The following is a 21,269-nucleotide window of genomic DNA, read 5'->3' on the forward strand; positions in this document are numbered from 1 at the left end:
AATTAACTTCGTAACTCCTATTCCCCCTCACTTTCTTCCTTCCCTTTTTCTTATTTACTTTTTGTAATATACTTGCTTAAACCGCAACTCTCTTTTGCTCTGTGTTCCTGAATATTTTTTCAGTAGACGAAGATGTTATCACTTAGAAATTACTTGTCTCATATAAAACTAGACCTTTCCCTTTTATGTATTTATCATGGCACTAGTTATCTTGACAAGGGGGCCAAAACCGCCAAAGTTGAACAATTAATTGGACCTGAATGGACCTCTTTTTCAAAAAACAAGAAAAGAACGTGATTCTTAGAGTCATCGTTCTCTTGGGGCATACTAAATGCATTTTTGCTTATGCTTCTAATTTCCTTTATTCTTGAAAATGCAGATTTTTTCTTTCCAATGTATGGATCCTTTGTCAACTGCTACCTTTGCTGTTCAATTCGCTCAATGTATTTTCTGTTCTTTATTTTATCAACTTATTTTCATTTGGTTAATGATTTAGTTCTGTCTGAAATACATATTCGTTTTCTTTGGTAGTGTGATATTGTTTGTCATGAAAAGGTAAGCTGTAAGATGAATTTATATAACAAATGCATGTGTGTCTAGCGAAATTTCTCATGTGCCTTTGGCATTGAATAAAGATGTTTTCCCCTGTTCAGGCACATTTTAGAGGGCATCAAGTTCGCAAACAGTACAAGAAGGTGGTTTGGTCTGTGGGAATTGTGGAGAAAGCTATTTTACGTTGGAGACGGAAGGGGGTTGGATTGCGTGGATTTCGAGCAGATAGATCCATCCAAAATGCAGAATCTGCTGGTGGAAAAAGTGACGAATATGAGTTCCTACGCGATGGTCGGAAGCAGAAAGTTGCTGGTGTAGAAAAGGCACTTGCCAGAGTGCAATCTATGGTTCGTTACCCAGAAGCCCGTGATCAATACATGAGACTTGTGACGAATTTCCAGAAAGCAAAGGTGTGTCTCAGATGACTCCTGAACATGCCTCTTACCATCCTATAGGATCATCTTTTACCAAATGTCTTGCTTGAATGTTTTCCTGTGACTTGCCTCAGGAATGGGCCTGTGGCAGATTAAATGCTTGCCTACTTTTTACTTTCTTAGTGGATGTTTTTTCTTGTAGTATATTTTTGTGGCAAGAAAAAAGGTGCAAATAAGGGTTTGTAGGCCTGAGCCACAAGCATGATATAAGTGTGTTAATTTTTTTCAAGTTTAAACCAAGAGGTCTAGCGGCAAAGGTTCTAATGACTCAGCCACAGTATGTCAACAGGGCCATATAACTTACTAGTTCCTGAGTTAGAATATTGTCAAAGGTTTTCTAAAGCATTATCGTACACAAAGAACTTTTGGCTTTTTTGTTAGGATAAATTAAGTGTTTCTTACTGTCTTTAAACACAGAAATCTTGGTAGGCAACCCTCGTTATTGTTACTTCACAGCTTTTCCACTTTTAGGGAAAGAGGAATGAAGGATTTTGAATGCACAAAGAATCAATCATGGAAAGGAAAGAGTACCAAGATGCTGTTAAGAAAGTGAGGAACATCTTAGCATGACTGATTGACTGACTGGTTGAAGTTCAACAAGGGTCTTATCTTTGTTGCGAGTGGTTGTTGAGGTTCAACAGGAGGCTTATTTCATTGTGGGTGGTTAGCTAGGCAGAACAATCTTAATATGGCTCTTTGTGGTCCCCCATTTTCGGTTAGAGAAAACAAAAATTCAGAAAGCCCTTCGGTTATGAAAGTTAACCTTTAGATGTGTTGAGGCTTCATTTTGAAATCTGATGTTTTAAAACAAGGAGTCTTCCTTGGCTGTTACTACACGGAACTTGCACCAGAGTTCCTTCTAGGCGTTTATGATAAAACTGGACGATTTTATGAAGGGAAGAGCCTTTCTTTTTTTTTTTGGTGGGGGTGGTGGGGGTAGCAAAACTGAATTGGGTTATAGTTGATGCTGTCAGTCATCCACCTTTTCTGTTAGCAAGCCTCTTTGTTTGCAACCTTTAAACAACATCTATTGCTAGAAGATATGGGTTAATTTTTGCAGATTCCAGTCAAGTTCTAAGCTTCTATGATGATTCTATCTAACTGTTTGTTGCCATGGTTACTTATGCTTGTTATGGGCATTATAGGTTCATCAGGCTTCTAGTTTAGATTTTAGGGTTTTCAGGTTCATACAATTTATCTAACTATTATTTTCCCCTTTCTTGTCTTTCTCCGATTCCTCTTACAGTCCTTGTAGGTCGGAAATTCTAGATTTTTTTGATGTGATAGAGTCCTTTTGGTGGAAAAGACCTATGCAGGGTGGGGGTTCTGTTGTGAGTTGAAGAGCTCTTTAGGGGTTCTCAAAAACAGTTCAGCGAGGGTTGTGTAACTAGTAATATGCCACATGTAAAAGAAACTGAAAGATTAGGTGAGAATGAACTTGTTGTGGGATGTTATTCAGTTTGGTAAGTTCTTGTTCTTCGAGGGCTCCCCACATTGTATATATGCTATACGCAGTGGGAAAAATTCACGTGTTGTCCTTAACATTTATGGTATCTTTACAAGTAATCATTACTTTCCAGGTGACCTGATACATTGGATATGACAAGTGATACAAGCAGTTTCTTGTCTCAAATTTGTTCATATTATATCGAGTTTGTCCCAGTTCGCTTCAACAAGCTGTAAGATTAACCATGTGGTGGCTTGGTAAGCTACTTGAACAGGTATTTTTATCAGACTTGGATTGGTTAGTCTCATTAATCAAATAAGCTGCTAATGAGCAGCATAGCTCATGTTGCTGTGAATCACCGAACCACTTGCTATGACACGTGTCACCACAAATAAGCTAACTTATTTTGTTATCTAGTTTCGTCTATAAGATGAAGTACTCATATACATTATGAGGTAAAGGAGATTTACAGTTTCAAGCTCAAGTTGATCTCATGTTAATTCAGTTGCTGAGTCAGACTTATAACCTTGCAAACTGAAGCTTGAGTTATGTTTTACAGGCCAACTTATTGTATAATTAAGTAGTTCATGAGCAGAAATAAGTCATTTGGTTCATGACAAAGATGAGTTTTTACTTTACATGAATTAATGAACACCACAATCAAATCTTGTATAGTCCGTTGGACTTGTTTCCAAGTCACATGCACCCGGAAGACAAGTTGCTCGCCGGGAGGGTACTTAGATTGTGCACAATAGAGGGGAATTATGGACGAATAGGATTTATGTTCTCTCTCTACTGTGTTCTTCTATGTTTCATCCTTAAGTGCACCCTTCTGTTGTTTGGTGCTTATTTCTACTCAAGATGGCAAGCTAGCTGTTTCCAAAGTCTGCAGCCTTCAAGCTGTGTTTTGCATATTTTGACTGCCATTGTTTGATTTTTCTAAGAGCTCACTTTGTTTGGCTGGTGGAGCTGTAAATCTTCAAACGACTCTGTTCTACTTTGGATATAAAGCTTCATCTCAGTGGTGTGCTTTTTTTTCATGCTTCCTTCTTATAGTATTTGCAGTATGTGTTTGTTTTATGTCGGTTTGAGAAGACAAATGTTCAAATTTCTTACCTGTTGGTCTCTTAGTAGATGTGCGTTTTCTGCAGTTAATGGATGATAAGGCTTCTGCAGCCGTAGTTTTGAGCTCAAAGGAAAATAAGGATGTACAGGCTACACATGCGCCAATGACAGAATAAGCTCTAGCTAGTAGTAGCAATATGGTGATGACTTTCCGCGGCTGCACGACATTTGGGTTGTGTTTTGTAAGTATGTCTGATCGGTCAAATTTAGGCACAAGCTTCTTGTGTATGGAAAGAAGATGGTTGTCTTTAGGTCAATAGTCAGCTTCTCTTGTTGTAAATTGGGCTTCGCTAATTGATTTACTGTTTTGGTGCCTTCAGTCTGAGTGGATAATGTTGTGTTACATAGCGGCAGGTGTCTGTAATCAACTTTACTTCACCTTGACATTGTTTCACATTCTTAACAAGCGGAAGTATGAAATATAATGAATATGCAAACGTAGACTCTTTCTCCCGCGCGCGCTCTCTCTTTCTCCCTCCCTCCCTCTATCTCTCTCATGCACTCGGCGGCAAGGGTTAAAAGTTAAACTGGTTGTCATTGGTTAGTTCAAAGCTAAGATGCTGAAATTCCTTTTTGCAGTTTGTCTTCTTGGCCTTGTCTCCTGGGTGAGGGCAGCACAGAACTGCTGGGCAAATGTGAATTTCTTTCGCTGCATGGTCCAAGTTGGGCTATTCTCCTGGGCTACTGCGAATGCTATTTCATTTCTCTGGTGGGTGACTTCTTCTTGCTTTCTTCGCTGGGGATCGGATTTCAATAAATCAAGCTTGTTGCTGCCCTAGAGTAGACAAAGGTCTACTAGATATGAACATGTAACCTTTTGTGAAGCTAAGAGGGCAACTTGATGAGCATTAAGCCGTTGATCACTTATAAATCACTTCATTGAGTCGTGCACTATGATAGTCCTTATCGATCAATGGGCGTTAGATTTTGTAACCAGTACTAGCCTAGCAACGCAAATTATCTGTCATACACAAACCCCCTCCCGGATCTGTCTCTGTTGGAACCATAATGGAAACTGCGCTTGGATCAACCGCAGAATACAAATTGGTGCGTACCCTGTGCTTTCAATTTATAATTTACAAGGTGGAAATTTAAAAGCGTCGATAGGGCATTGCAAGCATGCAAAAATGTAGCATGTTTCTTTTTCTTGGAGACGATTATATGCCCATATTTTTGGATTTTTATGGGTTAACATAAACCGAGCGGCACGCTTAGGTTCCGAGTAAAGTGAATGCAGTTCGCCACGTTCAAGGGGAACGTGGCTTTTAGGATGCCGAGGCACGCCAATTCCAAGTTGTCCATCGAAGAAGAAAAAGAGTTCCGATTCGGGTGCGTAGATCATGAGGAAGAGAGTGAGTGAAAGTCATGCTTCATGACTATTCTGATTGTGACAACAATTGATCCATCGACAGTAAAGGGTCAAACACGACCAAAAGAAAGAAGAAGAATGACCATATTACAGGAGGAGAACGAAAAAACCAAAAAAAACACCAACTAACCATGTACATTAATTGCAAAATAATCGAGGACAGCTGATCCCCTTCTTTGTTCTCTGGATTATTCAAACCCAGGTCTTCAATGGTTGCTGCGTCGAAAGAGGAGACCAGACGTCTCTATGCTCGGGTACAAAGCACATCACCTGGCAGAACACAGAGGAACTATGAACTAGAGATTCTCTCTTTTTTCCTTAAACCAAATAACTTTGGTTAGAACTAAAACCAGCTAATTGCTGGTGAGAGTTTACCAGATGGGAAGCATCGACAGCTCGATAGGAGGAATAGCATATGAAAAAGCAACCGATCAAGCACACAAAATAAAGATTGCTTTGAAGTAGTTCAAATACTCAATTTGTAAATCTGCTTTGAACGTGTTTCCCAAGAGAAATCTTACTCATCATCAAATGATATCGTGAAGAGTGGCTGAGGGTTTCCTCTTGAAATGAAACCCCTCTCCCCATTCCTTTGATGCCATCCCAATAGAAATTGTGTCGTTAATGTTGCATTTGATTACCGCAGATCTCAGATCACTTTGGATTTGAGTTCCCCAGTTTTCAAATTCAAACCCAAACCCCCCCAATCCGATTTCAAATCGGCACTTATACATTACAGTGTGGATTTGAAGTCCATGTTAGGGGTAGAAACTGAAATCCACAGTTCAACTATCACAGATTTTATATTCCCTCAGATTTGAGATCCAAGGGGAATCAAACGCACCCTAAGATGGAGTGGGGAGGGGAGAGCATTTTACACCCTCCATGCACACCTATAACCCATAACTAGTGCATGGCTGCTGGCTAGTGAAGCAATTCCAAAGGTAAGGCACAAGTTTTTATGGCATCCAGTGCACATATGTGAAAACTGAAAACCCCTAAGATTAAATTGGTAATTTCACGTTTAGTGGAGGGGGGAATGGCAAACTCTCTGAATAAGAATATACCTCTGGGTGGCTTTTTTACGTCCTCTTCAGCAGCTCAACGCCAAACGCAGGAGCTTTTCCGCCGCGGCCAATGCGATAATGAGCAAGTTCGTCTTTGACATGAGAAAGAATCTTTTCGGAATTTTTCAGCCTCTTGTCGAGTTCATCGTTGCAGACCCTCGGTTGTCGGTTCTCCTGCAGTCCAACGAACCAGACTCGGTAACTAGAAATAAGAAAAAGGTCCAAAGAGTCGAATTAACAAATTCATGAGTCTTGCCTTGTATTTTGAATGATGATGAACCGACTGTTGGATTTCGTGAGAACTTGAGAAGCTCTTTACAGCCTCATCCAACTCTTCGACCTTCTTCTTCAAATTTTGCTTATCCATCTGCCAGAATATGCCTTGTTAAGAGCGACGTAGAACTACTAGAACCGTAAATAGATAAAAGCTAACCTGCAGCAACTCGTTCTGAGCAGTCAGCAGTTGCTGCCTATGTTTAAGCTGTTCCAGTTTCACTTGCGAATCTAAAACTTCAGACTTTTTCTGATTGTTCTCTTCGATCAACCTGCGCCAGTCAACGAGTTTGAAGTTATAAACCTGTGCATACTACCTGAACCCCAATAAATCGATATAGGAAAGGAGCAAAATACCGTTCTCTTTCCTCCATGAAATCATCCAGCTGCCCTCTCAGCATCAGGATTTCATCTTCCTGTCATATCAAATATGTTAAGCTAAAAGCGAGCCTTACGTTTTCACTGGACGTGAAAAAGTTAAGTATAACTGCTTGAACCTTCGATCTATTTTCTTCTCTTTGTCTTTGCGCCGTCTCTGCTAGCTTTTGTACCACTTGTTGATCAAGCAGGCTCTAGAGAATGCAAATAGTAATGAGTCCGATTTATATAAAAAATCGAATGTAACGAAGGACAGAAAAAACACTCTTTATGAGTTTTTTTTTTTTTTTTAATTCTTGTTGACATACGGCATAGGTAGACAAGTCTAATTTGACACCAAGCAGGTCCCTGATTACATCATGAGTCATACTCTCTGCGACGGCTAGCCTGGCGTTCAGGGAGCAGACCTGAAACGTGATGAAAAAAAGCCGAACAGATGGCATCAAATCAGCGGCTAAAACAAGATGTAAAGAGAATGAATCCATGATCGGAGATAATGTAGTATTAAATTCATGCACAGACGTCGAGACGCCGATAGAATTCAAAACGGAGAATCAAGGACGAGGAAGCAGGAGGTGATGCTGAACCTCATAGTATAAAACCCAATTGTGCGTCAACTCTATCTGAACAACTTTATTGCTCACGATGACATTATCATTTTCAGAAGCTTCAGAAACCTAAAACTTGGGAGAGAAAGTACCTCCTTTTGCCGATTAGCAGCCAAGGATTCTAGTTCTTCCATACGACGTCTAGCCACGTGTAACTCATGTTCCCTGTCAGAATGCATCTGATTAACAAGGCCCGTGATGCATTTGAACGGCGAACCCGAGGCTCTTGTCCTAACTGGAGTTTTTTCTGTTCTTTTTGCTGCTGAAGCTGCCATAGGAGCCCGATGTTGGGCGTCACAAGCCATGGCCTCCAGAGCCTTATACTGCTCAACAGAAATAAGACAGAAACATTAGCAAAGCAACTATTAGCTTCCTTGCCGGTAAATAAGTTTGTCTGCTTTAAACTCGAATTGAATACCTTCTCTTGGAACTGGGATGCCTGGGCTTCTGAGTGCAGGACAAGCTCAGAAATGTAAGCCTGGTATTTCGCTATCTGAAACCCAACAACAAGGAAAAAAATAAAGAAACACGGTTTAACAAATAGAGTTCTCAACACACCCAGTGATGTACCTGTTCTGCTTGATCCTCTTTTTCGTTCTGAAGCATGCGTATATACCGTTTTGCCTCCATAAGCTCGTTTCTTCTTTCTTCCAAGTACCTGCGTGTTAACGTTGTTAAACCGCTGATAGTTAACAATAGACACAGGAACAAGGAACAACCCAGACCTTGAGATAATATTGTCCTTTCCTTCTTCATGATATGCTGAACTCTTACAATCGAAGCTTCCTGGATCATTTTGAGTTTTCAGTACCCTCAACTTAAGATCTTGCAACTCAAGTTCAAGCTCTTCTCGGACTAACTTCTGTATCTCTACCTCCTTGCTCATTTCATATACCTGAAACAACACAACAACGTAAAGGAATTACAGCTTCATAAGAACCTTTCAAGAGTGATTATTAGCTAGACTCCACTAGCTCAGTTGCCCTGGCAGAAAAAATTTTCAAACAATGAGCAGATAGAAAGAAATCAGATCTGTGACTCGGTCCCCCTTTCTGTTGCTATGGACTGAAATTTCTTGATTCTGAGCATTCGGTGCAATTATGGCATATGACTAGTTTCTTAGGCACTAAGACCCTAACTAGTGACCAGACATCAACAATATATGACTTTCAGATAGCAAGAAAAAGTTGTAGTTGAACACCATACAAAATAGAAGGGATGAAAGTTGACCTTCGTCTCTAACATGTTTATGGTATGTTCAAGTTCCTCAACTGACTGCTCAAGAACTCTTGCCTCTTCTTCCTTTTGCTCAGCATGGATTTTACTAGCTTCAGATACCTGAAAATTCAAATGAGTATGAATTCTCAGAAACGAGTAATAAGTAAGAACCACTAGGGATTAACAAAGCAACTCGACCAGTTACCTGCTGTGCTTCAATAGCCATAGCTTCATTTTCATCAGCCAAAGAAAGAGCTGTCTCCAGCTGACCACTGATGGCAGCAAGTTCCGCATGGAGTGAATCCCTCTCAGTAATGACTTTATGCAATTCATCCTCTGCAACTTTAAGTGAACTTACAATTTTTTGCTCAACAGTAGAAGAAATGTGAACAATTTCCTTCTTCAGGCTTTCAATGACCTCCTGTTGTTCCACCAGTTGCTCCTCGAAATCATGTTTCTTCACATATAAGTCATCCAGGAGAATTCTTAGCTCAGCATTTTCTCTTGACATCAGCTCCAAAGCTTCTTGCTTGTCAGCAAGTTCAGATTGCAAGTAAGCCACTGCAGTTTCTTTATCAGTGAGATATTCTTCAATCTTCTGTTGTCGAGCAAGAATGCCATCAATGTTAGCAGCTTTTATTGCCAGATCATTTCGGGTTTTTCTCAGTGTTTCTGACATTTCTTCAGCTTCATCTTTTCTATCCTTTGCATCTGACTTTGACTCCTGTAATAACTTGAGATCGAAGAGAAGACCTTCCATGACCAAATCTCTACGGTTCAGTCCCTTGGATAACAATAAGTTCTCTGGAAGTAGGCAAGTTGTTTGCTTGTCTAACTCAGATATTTTTGCATGATAAGTGTTCATTTTTCTCTCGATGTTGCATATATCTTGAAATAGCTTTTCAACTTTATGGCTTGTCACATCGAGATTAGAACCATTAGGTTTTGTAGGGTTTATGCTATCTGCTAAATGATTTAGCTTATCCCCAAGGTTGATCAGTCCTCGAACTATGGGGACACATAATTCTGAACTTATAGGGGAATTTGAAAACGCAGATACTCTTTTTGTAGATAAACCATCATTTTCTTGGCCCTGCTTTGCTGTTGAACTTCTCCACCATGGACAAGTATGTCCATCTTCACTCCTTCCACAAAGCATTACCAGCAAGTCAGCACATTGATTCTTAAGACTTTGGAAATCCACCAGAAATGGTGCCTCTTCTAGTGTTAGACCAGCCTGGCATTCAACTGATCTATCATTTGCCCTTGAGGAGCTTCGATCCACTTCATGGAATTCTTTCACATCATTCCTGGTATTATAGCGAGCGAACTCTGCTGATACACTGTTAGTTTTGAGCAATTTTTCCTTTACACCATCACCTGCCAGCTTTTCATTGGCTGAAACATTCTCCAACAAGTCTACGCATGGACCAATTCTGTCCAGGTATATAAACAAGTGGTTGATGATATCCTGCATCAACCGAACATCTTTAAGTAAGGCTGCCATGCCATTTTCATGTTCTACTGCATTTTCCAAGCTTAGCCTTTTGGATGAAAAAATGACATCGACTTCAGTATCCTCCCTGTTAGAGGAACTCTGAACATGTTCAGCCATATCCATCCCACCCATACACTCTGACACATGAAGTTTTGACTCTGAACATCCCCTTTTAACTCCCTTCCCTGTGTCATTTATGACCTCAATTTTCCTATTATCCTTCACTGTAGGCATACTTGTTTCCCCAAAACTGTCTGCTAATCCATTGACCTCAGAATGTCTAAGATAAAAGCAGTCTGAATCTGCAGTAGTCAATGAAGTATTTTGCAAGGTGAAGTCCAACAGACAATGATTTATCGTGGATAATGCAAATTTATTTTCCAGTATCATCAAAGAAACGCTTTCTGTAGATGAGTTTAACATTCTAATGGAAACTAGCAACTTCTGAATGAATGTAGAAACATCAGAATGAATAAGACTAAACTCACTAGAGCTTTTCTTAATGTGGATGAAAAAATTTTCAAATAATGAAAGTGAATCATTAGCTTCAGACATGAACGTTTGAAAATGATCCTCTATGTTTGCATACTCTTGCTCTTTCAGCTGTATGGAATCTTTTAGTTCTTGAACTTGCTGAATCAGGGCAGCCTTCTCCACCATCAAATCTTCCCCAAGTTTCTTCCACCTTACAGTCTCATGCTTAGCAGCTTCATAGGCATCTAACAATGCATTGAGCACATCATCTGCCTCTTTCATGGTTTCTTGTGCTTCCCCAAATTTCATAAGTAGAGATTGGGCCTCATTGCTTCTCTCAGCTGCGAAGGATGCAGCATGGCCTGACTCAAGAATTGGCAGCTGTAATGTAACAAGCATTTTAGAAGGAATGAGGACAATAACAACGCCAAGTACACGGTCTGACTCAGAAAAAAAGAAGTAAAACAACAATAAAAATCATTGGTCAATATATATCAGGGATTCAGGAATGAAGTGTATAACCAATTTGCATGTTCCCTGAGATCAATCACACTGAGAATTCGTGTAAAAAGACAAGCAAAAGAATGAGATAACTGCTTTTGATCAGACACCTAGCACAACAAGATCAAGATTTCAGGCGATCATTTCTTACCTCACTATTCTGACGACAAAAGACATCCTTCCCTCCCATCCTCTGCTTAGAATTAAGCACGAAATCCTCAGCTTCAAGGAAACGATGCTCAGTCTGTTTTATATTGCTTCCTCCTGTGTGCTGATTCCCAATGCTGTCAATGTTGCCATCTTTGCTTCCATACAGCTCAATATACTGTGTTCTGGTTTTCTCATTGTATGGCATCTTGAATAACGGTAGCAGTTCCCTCAGTTTGATTAAAGTTGACTCAAACTCCTTCTTTATTTCCACTGCATTCTGACAGTTGTGACAGACATTTTTTAAATTAAATTCATCGTTGCTGTGGTTGCTATGAAAGCCTTCTATTTGAGGTATCAAGCTAAGACTTTCTATTGTTGATGAACATGAAGTATAGGGTGGCTGGGTTAACAATTCAACATTGTCCTTCTCCACAGCAAAACTAATTTGCATAAGCTTATCTCTTGAATTTTTGGCAGATTTTAATGCATGAGGTTCTATGCTTGAGACAGTTGTAACTGGAGCCACCTGCAAAATGATTGAAAAAAGAAGGAAATAAATGTTGATGCCAAATTAGATATTTATATTATTGAGTAGATTCTATAACTGAATTAAAATGCTTCATTGGCTTCTTGCTAGAACAAGAAAGACGTTTTCCAAGATTGTTATTCTTTCACTTTTCTGAGATGAGAAAGCTAAGCTTACCAGCTTCCTAGTGGGATAATCCACACTAAAGTAGCCTGAATAATTTACCTTAGCAGACTTGTCCACAGTTGGCCAGCAATTTGTTTCAATCCCAGCTTGCTTCCCTGAATCTGCTAGTGTTTCTGAAGGTAACAATTTGCAACAAAGTTTCTCAACTGAAGCGCTGAATTCAATCAATTTTTCATTTATCACAGTGAGATCAGTTTGAGGAAACTGTGGCACACTGATATAGTCCTTCAGCTTACCGTTGCACGAGGATGTATGAGGACCTATGGTCACTAAAGATAGGACACTTGATTTACCATCTGTAAGTTCCCTGAGCAGCCCCTTGACATCGCAGGCATCCCTGAACAGATCCTCAACAGATTGCCTGACAAAAGAAAACGTGTGAGTGATTTCACATACTAGAGATGTCAGACTTTTCTCAATATCCTGGTGCGAAAAGGAAATTAGATCTTCGGGAATACAGTACTTTTGACTTTCCGATCTACTTTGTAATTTGTGCTTTTCTTTTTCCTCAGCATAAGCTTTAGGCTCTTGCCCCTCACCCATTCCAATATTATTTGTCGAAAGAGCTAGTTTTAGCTCCTCCACCTCCTTCTCCAGGTTCTCAGTATGTCTTTGCATGCTTTGAATATATAAAACTGCTTCAGAAAGTTCACCGTTCTGGTTCCACTTTGAAATTCTTTCATGTAAGGTGTCCATCATAGGTTTGTGCATATGTGCCCCTTCTTTATTCTTCTGCTCTAAGGCATTCATATTAAGTAGCCAACCAGCAAAAGCAAATGAAGCATTAGCACGTCTATTTGCTTCAACTAGTTTAGCTTGTTGATGCTTGATTTTGTCCTCTAGTATATGTACAAGGCACATTTTGTCATGCAATGACATTCTCAAGTTCATAGCCTCCTTGCATTTTTCAACGTTTTCCAGCATCTGGGCATTAGTTATCGCCATTATTGCTTCCTTCAGACAACTTAATTCTGTGTTTGTTCTGTATCCTATCTTCTGTGCACTTTCCAGTCTTGTTTGTAGATCTAAGATTACTTTCTCTTTTTCATGTGCTGCCATAATGGCTCCAGTAACTTGTTCATCCTCACCAATTTTTCTTTCTGGAAACAAATCAAGGATGCTACTAACCTGACCAGAAGCATCTTCAAGAGCATGACAGCCATCCATCAGAGAGTTTATTAGACTGTCAGCTTCTTTCTCCGACTCAGCTAATGCTGTGAACTTTTCCTCTTTATCTTCCAGCACTTTTGTCAATCTTGTATTTTCTTGGATAATGAGGCTTAATTTGTTCTGCAGCTCTTCATTTTCAGTCCTCAAGAGCATTAATTTTTTCCTTGAAATTGTTTCACTATCACTTTTCTTGTCAATTTCGTGCTGCAACACAGTAATCTGTGCTTGTAGATTTAGGACCATTTGGTCTGCCTCCTGAAGTCTTTCGCAAACATCTCCCATCTCATGCAGATCTGATGGCTGTGAAGCTAGACTAGATTGATGGCTTTGCTTCTCAATGTCTTCAAAAATCATATTCATGTTTTCAATGTTTACTGGCGATATTAAATTCTGCTTGCTTTCAGACCTGACAGTATCATTTTTGGAAATTGGCCCAAATGTTTCACTACATACTTCCACCTGTTGAGGGAAAGTCATAGGTGGCAGCAAAGAGAACATGTCTTTGCATTCGGTTACTGATGAAGTGCCTAAATTTCTGCTATTCTCCTCTCTGAGGTCAGCCAGTTCATTGACTAAATGAACTTGTTGTGCTTCCAGAGTTTCGAGTAAGGACCATGCTTCTTCTTTAGCATTTAATAGTTCTTCAAGCTCCAAGGATGATGCCATGACCTTGCAGTCCCGATCATTCTTGTGTGACATATTTTCTTTGCAAATATTTGTTGTTTGTGAGGTTTTCTCCATCTGCAAAAGTTAGAACTGCCTCAGAACTATACAAGTAGCCTAGAACAACCACCAATGTTACCATTTAATAGTTGATTATGCATCTTGCTCTCTCCATCCTCAGCCCGCAATACATGTTATTACTGGAGTCGAGGTGGTCATGCCATTGAAGCTACTAAAGCAAATGGTGAATTCTGGAGCGAACATTTGTTTGATATGGCTCACAAGTGCAGAAGAAAAGGCCAACTGAAATGACCAAAGGAAAAGAAGCTTGCAATACTTGAGCACAGTATTAAGAGAATTAAGAAACATGACCTCCATATATTTCTCTCTAATCTGCTTCCAATCATTGCAATCTACCCCTATCTTGTCTTTATCTGATGCTCTGGATATGGGATTCTAGAAATTTCAATTATTTAGTACAATTAGTAATAAGTCAAATAGACTGATGTTTTCCTCAATTGCTGTTTTGAAAACAATCACACTTACAGCCTCAGTGGCAGGTTCCGTGCTGTTCAAACTTTCCTTCACTTCGACAAACAGTTCATCAACTTCTCTGCAAGCAAACCAAATTGCTCATTCATACATGGAAAAGGAAAACCATTTGCAAAATAAACTCCATGCAATTAAAATTTCACAGGCCATTTGGAACAATATCCTACAGAACTATGAACTATTGGTTCTTTTTATCAGCTAATTCACAACAACCACGCTGCTGATTGTACATGGAACTTCACACTAATGCAGGATACCTTGCTAATCTTGTGTTGGCTTTAAATGCAGCAGAAATACTCTTCTTGATGTCCTCAAGCTCTTCCACTGCGTTCAGAACCTGAAGATTCAAAGGAGCATTTGCCAAGCATTGAGATGCTACATGGGTAACAGTAACAACTAACAAACAACCTCTTATGAAAGCTCAGTAAAGTGAAGACAAAGATGAGAGTTTAACCTTGAGCCTTAAAGACTCTTTCTCTTGGGAAGCAATGGATTGATCCATGTCCTTCCTGTCCTGAAGATGAAAAATTGACATTTCCAATTCAATTCCTGAACCCTAAGGGAAAAAACATCCAAAAAGGACAGAACTTTTACATTTGGCATATCTCTGGCCTGCCCATCTCTCTTATCAAAGACATCAAGAAGCTGCAATCATCAAAATTAACCTTTAGTCACATGGTAAGAACAACCGGAGTTGCCCTAAATTTGATAGTAGTTTAGGAGCTTTCCTGGTTGCGCAATTCTGACACTTCAGCTAACAGAATTTCCTTTTCCCCTTTTTCATAGAAATCTTGAAGCCTAAGATACATATTCACGAAAACATTGCCAGACATATTAAGAAACACCAACATGAGGATTCTCTATAAATTCAAGACGGATAACTCAATTTAGTGGCACACTTAGTTACATGCGTAGCTGCTCAAGAAGTCGTATATTTTCCAGTGCAAATTGAGTGAGTTCAGGATTTCTGTCTATCTTGGCTTGCAAGAACTGAATCTCCTGCCTTAGTGCAATATTTTCCTCCATAAGGAACTCATCTGCTGGCTGTAAGCTATCTGCAAGCAATTCCAGTCTCCTGATTTTTTCATCTCTATGCCTGATAGTGGCTTTCATCCGCTGACTATCCTCCTCTCTTTCGTTGCACTGTTTACATGCAAATAATGATAAAACATAAGCCCATGCGATAAAAATGTAAGGCACTGCAGCAACTAATATTCATAGAAATGAATGAGATACTAATAAATTCTAAGAAAAGTTCAATCCCCTTCAACCACCAATAAGCACAGCATATACATAGCTTGTCAATAAAGATCACATGGAGGAAAGTAAAATGACTAAAGGACCACATAAAGCAAGTATGATCCTTAAGTGCAAGATTAAGGAGAGAAAATATACCAGGCGGTTCATCTGTTCCATTTCAGCCTTTAACTGCATGACAGTTGTTTCAGCCATTTTCTCTCTCCTTAAGGAACCAACCAGCATAGCTTCTAACTGTTTCAACTAAACATTGAAGTATGAACAACCAACAGAAGCTCATATTATTGATTGTTGACACCCATATCTCTTTTAGTTGTACATAGAAACTAATACCTTTTTGTTTGAGATGTGTATCCCCAAAGAACTACCATCATTTATAGGTGTGACCTCAGATATTGGATCTCCATGAGAAATGCCACAAGATTTCAGGAAACCATTGAGCTTTTCGTAACAAAAGCTTGAAGAATGGAATGAAAGGGGTCTCCTTATGTTTTGATGTTCAAGGAAACTTAGTTGGTCCTGTAGCATCATCATCTGTTTAGACATTTCAATTTGATGGTAGGAGGGGGGTAAAATTCTGCATAAGAAAAAAGTACCTTCAGTTCTTGTATTTGACGTTGCAATGCCACAACATCACCTGAAGCATCCTCATTTACTTTGGCCTATGACAGAACAGCAAGTCAAGTCTTCAAATTAAAGCAAGCAAGAAATATACAATTTGATAAGATTGATATCCTTCAAACTATTACATTGTTTTGGATAAGTTTGGCTCGCTGTGCAAACTTCAGAGTACTTAAAGTTTCATGTGCACAGCTGCACAAACAAAATTCAATAATCAGAATATGTAAAAATGCATTATGCAAGCAAAGTTAGAAACTCAGAAAAGGTGAAAAACGCCGAATTTACAAAAGTATGTTGCAGTCTTGGAATTTTAAGCACCTGATAGATGGACTGACATTTGCAATAATTGTGGTCTTTGAGTTCCCACCAAGAGAGTCCTGCAGTTATTACCAAGGAAGATATGAGTCTGGTCTTCAAAATGTGGGTCCATAGGAACAAAATAACTTGACATTGCCTACCTGAAGAAGAAAGGTGAGCCTAGAGTCTCTGTATGGAACATGGCGGTGCTTTCCATGTGCTACATCTACTAGAGTCATTATCACCAAGCTTCACATGCATTCATGCAACATTGTTATTCAATTTCAGATAAAAAAAATGGCAGATAAAAAACTCAATATAAAGGTCAGTAAGAGGTACAATGGGTATCTAAAAGACCAGTAGTTTCAGAAACTTGAGGCCTTCCCAGTGAAACTGAAGAGTTTCTCAAATTTCTACAAATCTAATACTAATAACTAGTATAAACATATCCTTCATAGATGCACATGCACATATTCTGAGAGAAACTGAACATATTCTCTCTTTTTCCCAGTGAAACTGAACATATTCTCTCTTTTTCTTTTTCCTTTCTTTTTTCTGGACAAAACTTGCAGCAAATTTGTGCTTTCTGCAACAAGGAGCCAACAGACACATTCAGAAAACCCTACACTAGATGGACACATGCAAGCCATTGCCTAATAAACATCTCTCAACCATTGTAGGTTAGCACATCCCTATTTCTTTAAGCAATTGCAAGAATGAGTTTCAGGACAAGATCAAGAAGAAAGAAATCATAAGAGCACCTAGAATCCTAGATGACCTATCCATGCATATGAATGTCAAAGTGAATGTGCTCCACAATAACTATGAATGGGAGCATCATGTCCACTGAAAAGTCATCTTCAAAAGGTATTGCTGCATAATAATAACGTTTCCTTCAATAAATGTTACTGAAAACCAATAAGTACCCAAAGACAACCAGATTGGTAAATGCTGGTCATTTTATCAGTAAAACATGACTTTCCCAAGCCTAACTCAGCTTTTCTCAACAAAGGACAATGAACAGAGCATATCAATGAAACTAGTTACCCCAGAGTTGATAGGGACTTATTGATGTTTGCAGCCTCCCTCAAGCGTTCCCCATCAGCACCTGAACTCTTCTGTCTATGGGCATTTGACATGGTTCACTTGTGAGATGAAAAATCGTAAACCAAGATAACAATGGGAAAGGAATTTGCAGGAGTCACCTCTCTGAACCTGCCAAATCCACAAGATTCAACCTTGCAAAGCGAAAATGTGTCATTCCATCCTTTTCCCATCGGCTCTCGATTACACATGTAAAGACACTGTGAGACCGGCTGCTCTCACTGTTCATACTTGTGGCTGCCACTTTTCTATTGGCTGTACCCTGGAAAACCACATTGAAACATATTGTGTTTTCATATAATACAACCAATTAATACATGAACTGAACAATTAATACATAAACTGAATTAACTTTCAGCAGTATAACAGATTGTTCCACCTGGAAAAGAAGGTCGAGAACATCCTTCACAGTTTCCACCTCAAGCTCTCTCAGGTTTTCAACATAGACGCCCTTCTTCAGGTCCTCCCTCAGCTACAATTAATACAAAAAACATTTCCCATAATGTTTGCATATAATTCAAAAGCAGAAACCAAATAGACACAGAAGGAAAAGTTACTTGCAAATTAGTTGATGATGGCTCCAGGAGGTCAGTTATTTGTTCATTGTATATCTCAAGGAAGGAACATTTGCAACTGTATTTCAATTTTTCATCTTTCCTGCTAGATTCCTCCTGCGTCAAGACAGTGAAGAGAGGATTGTAACAAACAATCATGTGTAAACCATTATCATTTTTTTTTTATTATGCATCACGCACCAATTTTGTCCTTGCAAATAAGTACTCAAAAATTCGAGGTGTCATTCCACGGTCTTCACTAAGCTCATCATTGGCATCATATAATTCACCCATCATGGTATATGTCTTCCCACTGCCCGTCTGCACATTTATATTTTGATACAACGATGAAGATGCTAGCAATTACATAACAATGAAAATATCCACACAGTAATGAGTTTGAACATAAGAAAGTAGAAATTACCTGCCCATAGGCAAACATGCAACTATTATAACCTGACATGCAGTTCTCAACCATTGGCAAGCCTGCCACCTTGAAAAGCATATCCTGCAGGAAATTTTTATGTAATATTCAATTATGTTCAGGTGGAGAAAAGATAAACATGGCAACTGATTCAGCCTTACTGCACATCAATTGGTTTTTGCCACAACCTGAATGATGGTCTCGCCAGCAATATGGTCAAATGTAAATCGGGTATCAGGATTTCCAAGCCAAGTCACAGTGTGTGCATTTTCCTGTTTTAAGCATCTACTATTTCCATGCAATTCCTTCTCCATTTTACTGATGGGACGAATTCGTAGTAGTACCTGCTTGTTTCAATCAATAACATTGTGAGTTCAATTTAAGAAATATATTCTTAATGGACATTATTTTCTCAAGATAAGCTAATAAAAAAAACGGAGCTAATGTTCATATTACACTCATCTGAGCACAACACAAGAATGTTAACACAAAAAACAAATCTAACTAATTACAAGCACGATTTGCTTTCAGCCTCAAGTTTAGAAGAAAACAATATATAACAAAATAAATTGTCTTAATGCATTTTGTTTTCCATGAAAGAAGTGCAGACAGCTTTCAGAGCACATGCTTGTTCTAAGTAGGAGCTGCAGAACAACCAGAGTGGTGCTGCAACAACAAATTTTTTTTGAGAAAATAATAAATAAAATTTAGAACTCAGGGATGTAAAATCAATAACTTCATATTGGTGATCATTTCCATTTGTTGTGCGGTACAATTGACACATGAAAAACCCCACGCTATTTGCTGCAAGGTTACTTGAATGGCTGCATGGAGCATCCCATCCCCAAGAATAGCAAGAGTTTGTTTCTTTCAAGATCCGGAATTATTTTAAGTGAAGCAGGATAATTAGAATGCTGCTGGAACATCAAATTATTGGGAAAATAATAAAAAAAATTTAAAACTTATGAATGTAAGATCGACACCTTCTCATTGATGATCGTGTTCATTTTTTGTATCTTAACCTAACACATAATAAACCGTGCCCCGTTTGATGCAACCTTGGTTGATTGGCTGCAGGGATCATTGCATTCCCTTGAACTGCAAGACACATCAAATTATAGGGAAAATAATAAGAAAATTTTAAAGCTCGTGGATGTAAGATCAATAACTTGTCGTAACAGTTAACAATCAACACGCGAAAAAAAAAAGATTCCACTCATTTGTTACGATATTGCTTGATTGGCTGCAGGGAGCATCCCATCCCCTTGAACTGCAAGAGTTTGCTTCCGCCCTTATCAATTGGATATGGTTTATGTAAAATGCATCCAGCAATGCTGATGGAAAATGAAGTTCTAAAATAAGGCATAAATGGAAGTAGCATTGATTGCAAAACCCCAGGAAGAATTCTCCATCACCATAAAATGTAATTCCTGCCAAGTACTTCTTTGATAACTGCTTGTTCAATTTACATTTGCACACCACAAAGTTAGGGAGTAAATAATTTTCAACAGGTTTCTCATGAATACAGCTATCAGCGTTTAGTGTTACAAGCATGTCATGATGAATTTATTGTGATTAGTTCTTCAATTTAGCTTCACTTCTTTCCAATTTTCATCTTTTTTCTTTGTTTTACTAGATATTAGTAGCCATTAGTTAAGAATGCGTCTTGATTTAACACTGTCCCGTCATGCAACCATCTTATAATCAGATAAGACATCAATGCATTTAAAAAATTGGCTTACAAAAGAAATTATCCACCCTAAGAACAAATTTAAAAACCTGCACATTGTGATCCGTCCAGAAAGACCCATCTTCCTCCAGGGCAAAGTGTGGGACCTCCACCCCAGGGGATGCGGGCGCGCAGCTTGAAATTCCTCTCGTTGTCTTCAAGAGGATGCCTCCTTTAGACCCCGATTGCGGGTTATTCCGGCCACCACCGGCAAAGCAACCCGTACTTAACCTGCCAGTACATCGAGTGGGCGTGTTCGGCCCTGAATTCGGCTCAAATTGAAGTTTTCCACGGCATGACCTGGGCGTCAAATTCAAACCCGAACCCCGGTTTGCAAGCGGCAAACTTTCCACCAAATTGCTTCCAATTTCAGAGACTCCAGTCTTTCCAAGTTTGGTGCTCTCATGATCCAAGCCGGACCTAGGGTTTTGGTTATAATCTGAAAAGGGTGTTCTCATAGGCGGGAAAGGAGGCAAATCCACCACATTTTCAGACTCATTCTCGCTCCTCTGAGGGCGAACATTCCTCCCCGTGATCCGAAATTCAGACATCTCCTCTGTCGACTGGAATCAGAAAGTGGTAACAGATTTAACTCTTCAGATCGAGGTTTCCAAGTTGGAACACCTCAGAAGGAACGCCGAAGGCTATGAGTTATAGCACCTCTCTCTCTTTTTCTCTCCAAAGGAGAAGCCACCGATAAGGAGATCTAGAAGCGAAGCAGAGTGGCGATGACGGCGAGAAGCAGGTGGTGGCAAAGACAAAACGAGAAAGGGAAATCGGGAGCCTCTGCCATCATCGCCGTTAGAGGGTCCTCTCGAGCTTGAAATCGAAAATGGGCGCCCATTTTCAAAAATCGGATTCCCTTTAATAAGGAACCCAGTTGTCAGATAGTGGGGTTCAAAGAAAAGGGAAGCGTTTCCTCAAAAAATATCAATAGTGCCCCAGCACTCTTTTTTTATTCCTCCACTTTTGAACTACGATTTAGCCGTTGCTTCTCCTCCATCTCTCGCATAGCTTTCGCCGAGATGCGTCCAGTTCAGTCGTTTATTCGAAAAACTGCATTTTTTTTGTGGAATTTCAATTTACAGCAAT

The 21,269-nt window shown here is 39.3% G+C and overlaps 2 protein-coding genes across 4 annotated transcripts in view; one reads left to right on the plus strand and one right to left on the minus strand.

Annotated features, from left to right (window-relative positions):
• LOC116262303 (calmodulin-binding transcription activator 1-like) overlaps nucleotides 1-4,011 on the plus strand; it is a 29,169-nt gene extending 25,158 nt beyond the window's left edge. The window contains exons 11-13 of one of the 2 annotated variants that reach the window (XR_004174444.2): nucleotides 654-962; nucleotides 2,567-2,707; nucleotides 3,585-4,011. Coding sequence is in view for 1 of the 2 variants with exons in the window: in XM_031641538.2 (XP_031497398.1) it covers nucleotides 654-962; nucleotides 3,585-3,674 (399 nt within the window). In the remaining variant the exon portion in view is untranslated. The remainder of the gene's footprint in view (nucleotides 1-653; nucleotides 963-2,566; nucleotides 2,708-3,584) is intronic. The other variant, XM_031641538.2, reaches the window with a different exon arrangement.
• Nucleotides 4,012-4,911: 900 nt separating this feature from the next.
• Nucleotides 4,912-20,997, minus strand: LOC116262302 (kinesin-like protein KIN-12E). Of its 2 annotated transcripts, none has more exons than XM_050080110.1 (36): nucleotides 20,228-20,997; nucleotides 18,637-18,792; nucleotides 18,449-18,532; nucleotides 18,226-18,345; nucleotides 18,028-18,141; nucleotides 17,850-17,942; nucleotides 17,572-17,732; nucleotides 17,414-17,488; nucleotides 16,528-16,615; nucleotides 16,388-16,446; nucleotides 16,198-16,261; nucleotides 16,045-16,110; nucleotides 15,782-15,967; nucleotides 15,587-15,682; nucleotides 15,099-15,334; nucleotides 14,920-14,989; nucleotides 14,786-14,836; nucleotides 14,646-14,705; nucleotides 14,449-14,528; nucleotides 14,186-14,252; nucleotides 14,012-14,095; nucleotides 11,846-13,717; nucleotides 11,096-11,620; nucleotides 8,677-10,824; nucleotides 8,484-8,591; nucleotides 7,979-8,148; nucleotides 7,824-7,911; nucleotides 7,672-7,746; nucleotides 7,346-7,576; nucleotides 6,954-7,052; nucleotides 6,765-6,839; nucleotides 6,625-6,683; nucleotides 6,428-6,539; nucleotides 6,251-6,361; nucleotides 5,995-6,168; nucleotides 4,912-5,197 (listed from the first exon to the last, which is right to left on the minus strand). In XM_050080110.1, exons 1-35 carry the CDS (start codon nucleotides 20,726-20,728, stop codon nucleotides 6,010-6,012), a joined length of 8,343 nt encoding a protein of 2,780 aa, XP_049936067.1. In that variant the 5' UTR covers nucleotides 20,729-20,997; the 3' UTR covers nucleotides 4,912-5,197; nucleotides 5,995-6,009. The 2 variants fall into 2 exon arrangements, with proteins under 2 accessions (XP_049936067.1, XP_031497397.1); XM_031641537.2 differs by having other exon boundaries at nucleotides 15,587-15,691.
• Between the last annotated feature and the right edge of the window lie 272 nt (nucleotides 20,998-21,269).

Source organism: Nymphaea colorata, chromosome 10, assembly GCF_008831285.2.
Source record: "Nymphaea colorata isolate Beijing-Zhang1983 chromosome 10, ASM883128v2, whole genome shotgun sequence".
NCBI classification, from domain to species: domain Eukaryota; kingdom Viridiplantae; phylum Streptophyta; class Magnoliopsida; order Nymphaeales; family Nymphaeaceae; genus Nymphaea; species Nymphaea colorata.

Excerpts from the sequence above, each read along its gene's own strand:
- LOC116262302 (XM_031641537.2), bottom strand. The coding sequence starts at position 20,728 with ATGTCTGAATTTCGGATCACGGGGAGGAATGTTCGCCCTCAGAGGAGC. Across the intron at positions 17,943-18,027 it reads CATCATCAACTAATTTGCAA|CTGAGGGAGGACCTGAAGAA; the intron begins GTAACTTTTCCT and ends TATTAATTGTAG. Across the intron at positions 6,362-6,427 it reads CTCAGAACGAGTTGCTGCAG|ATGGATAAGCAAAATTTGAA; the intron begins GTTAGCTTTTAT and ends ATATTCTGGCAG.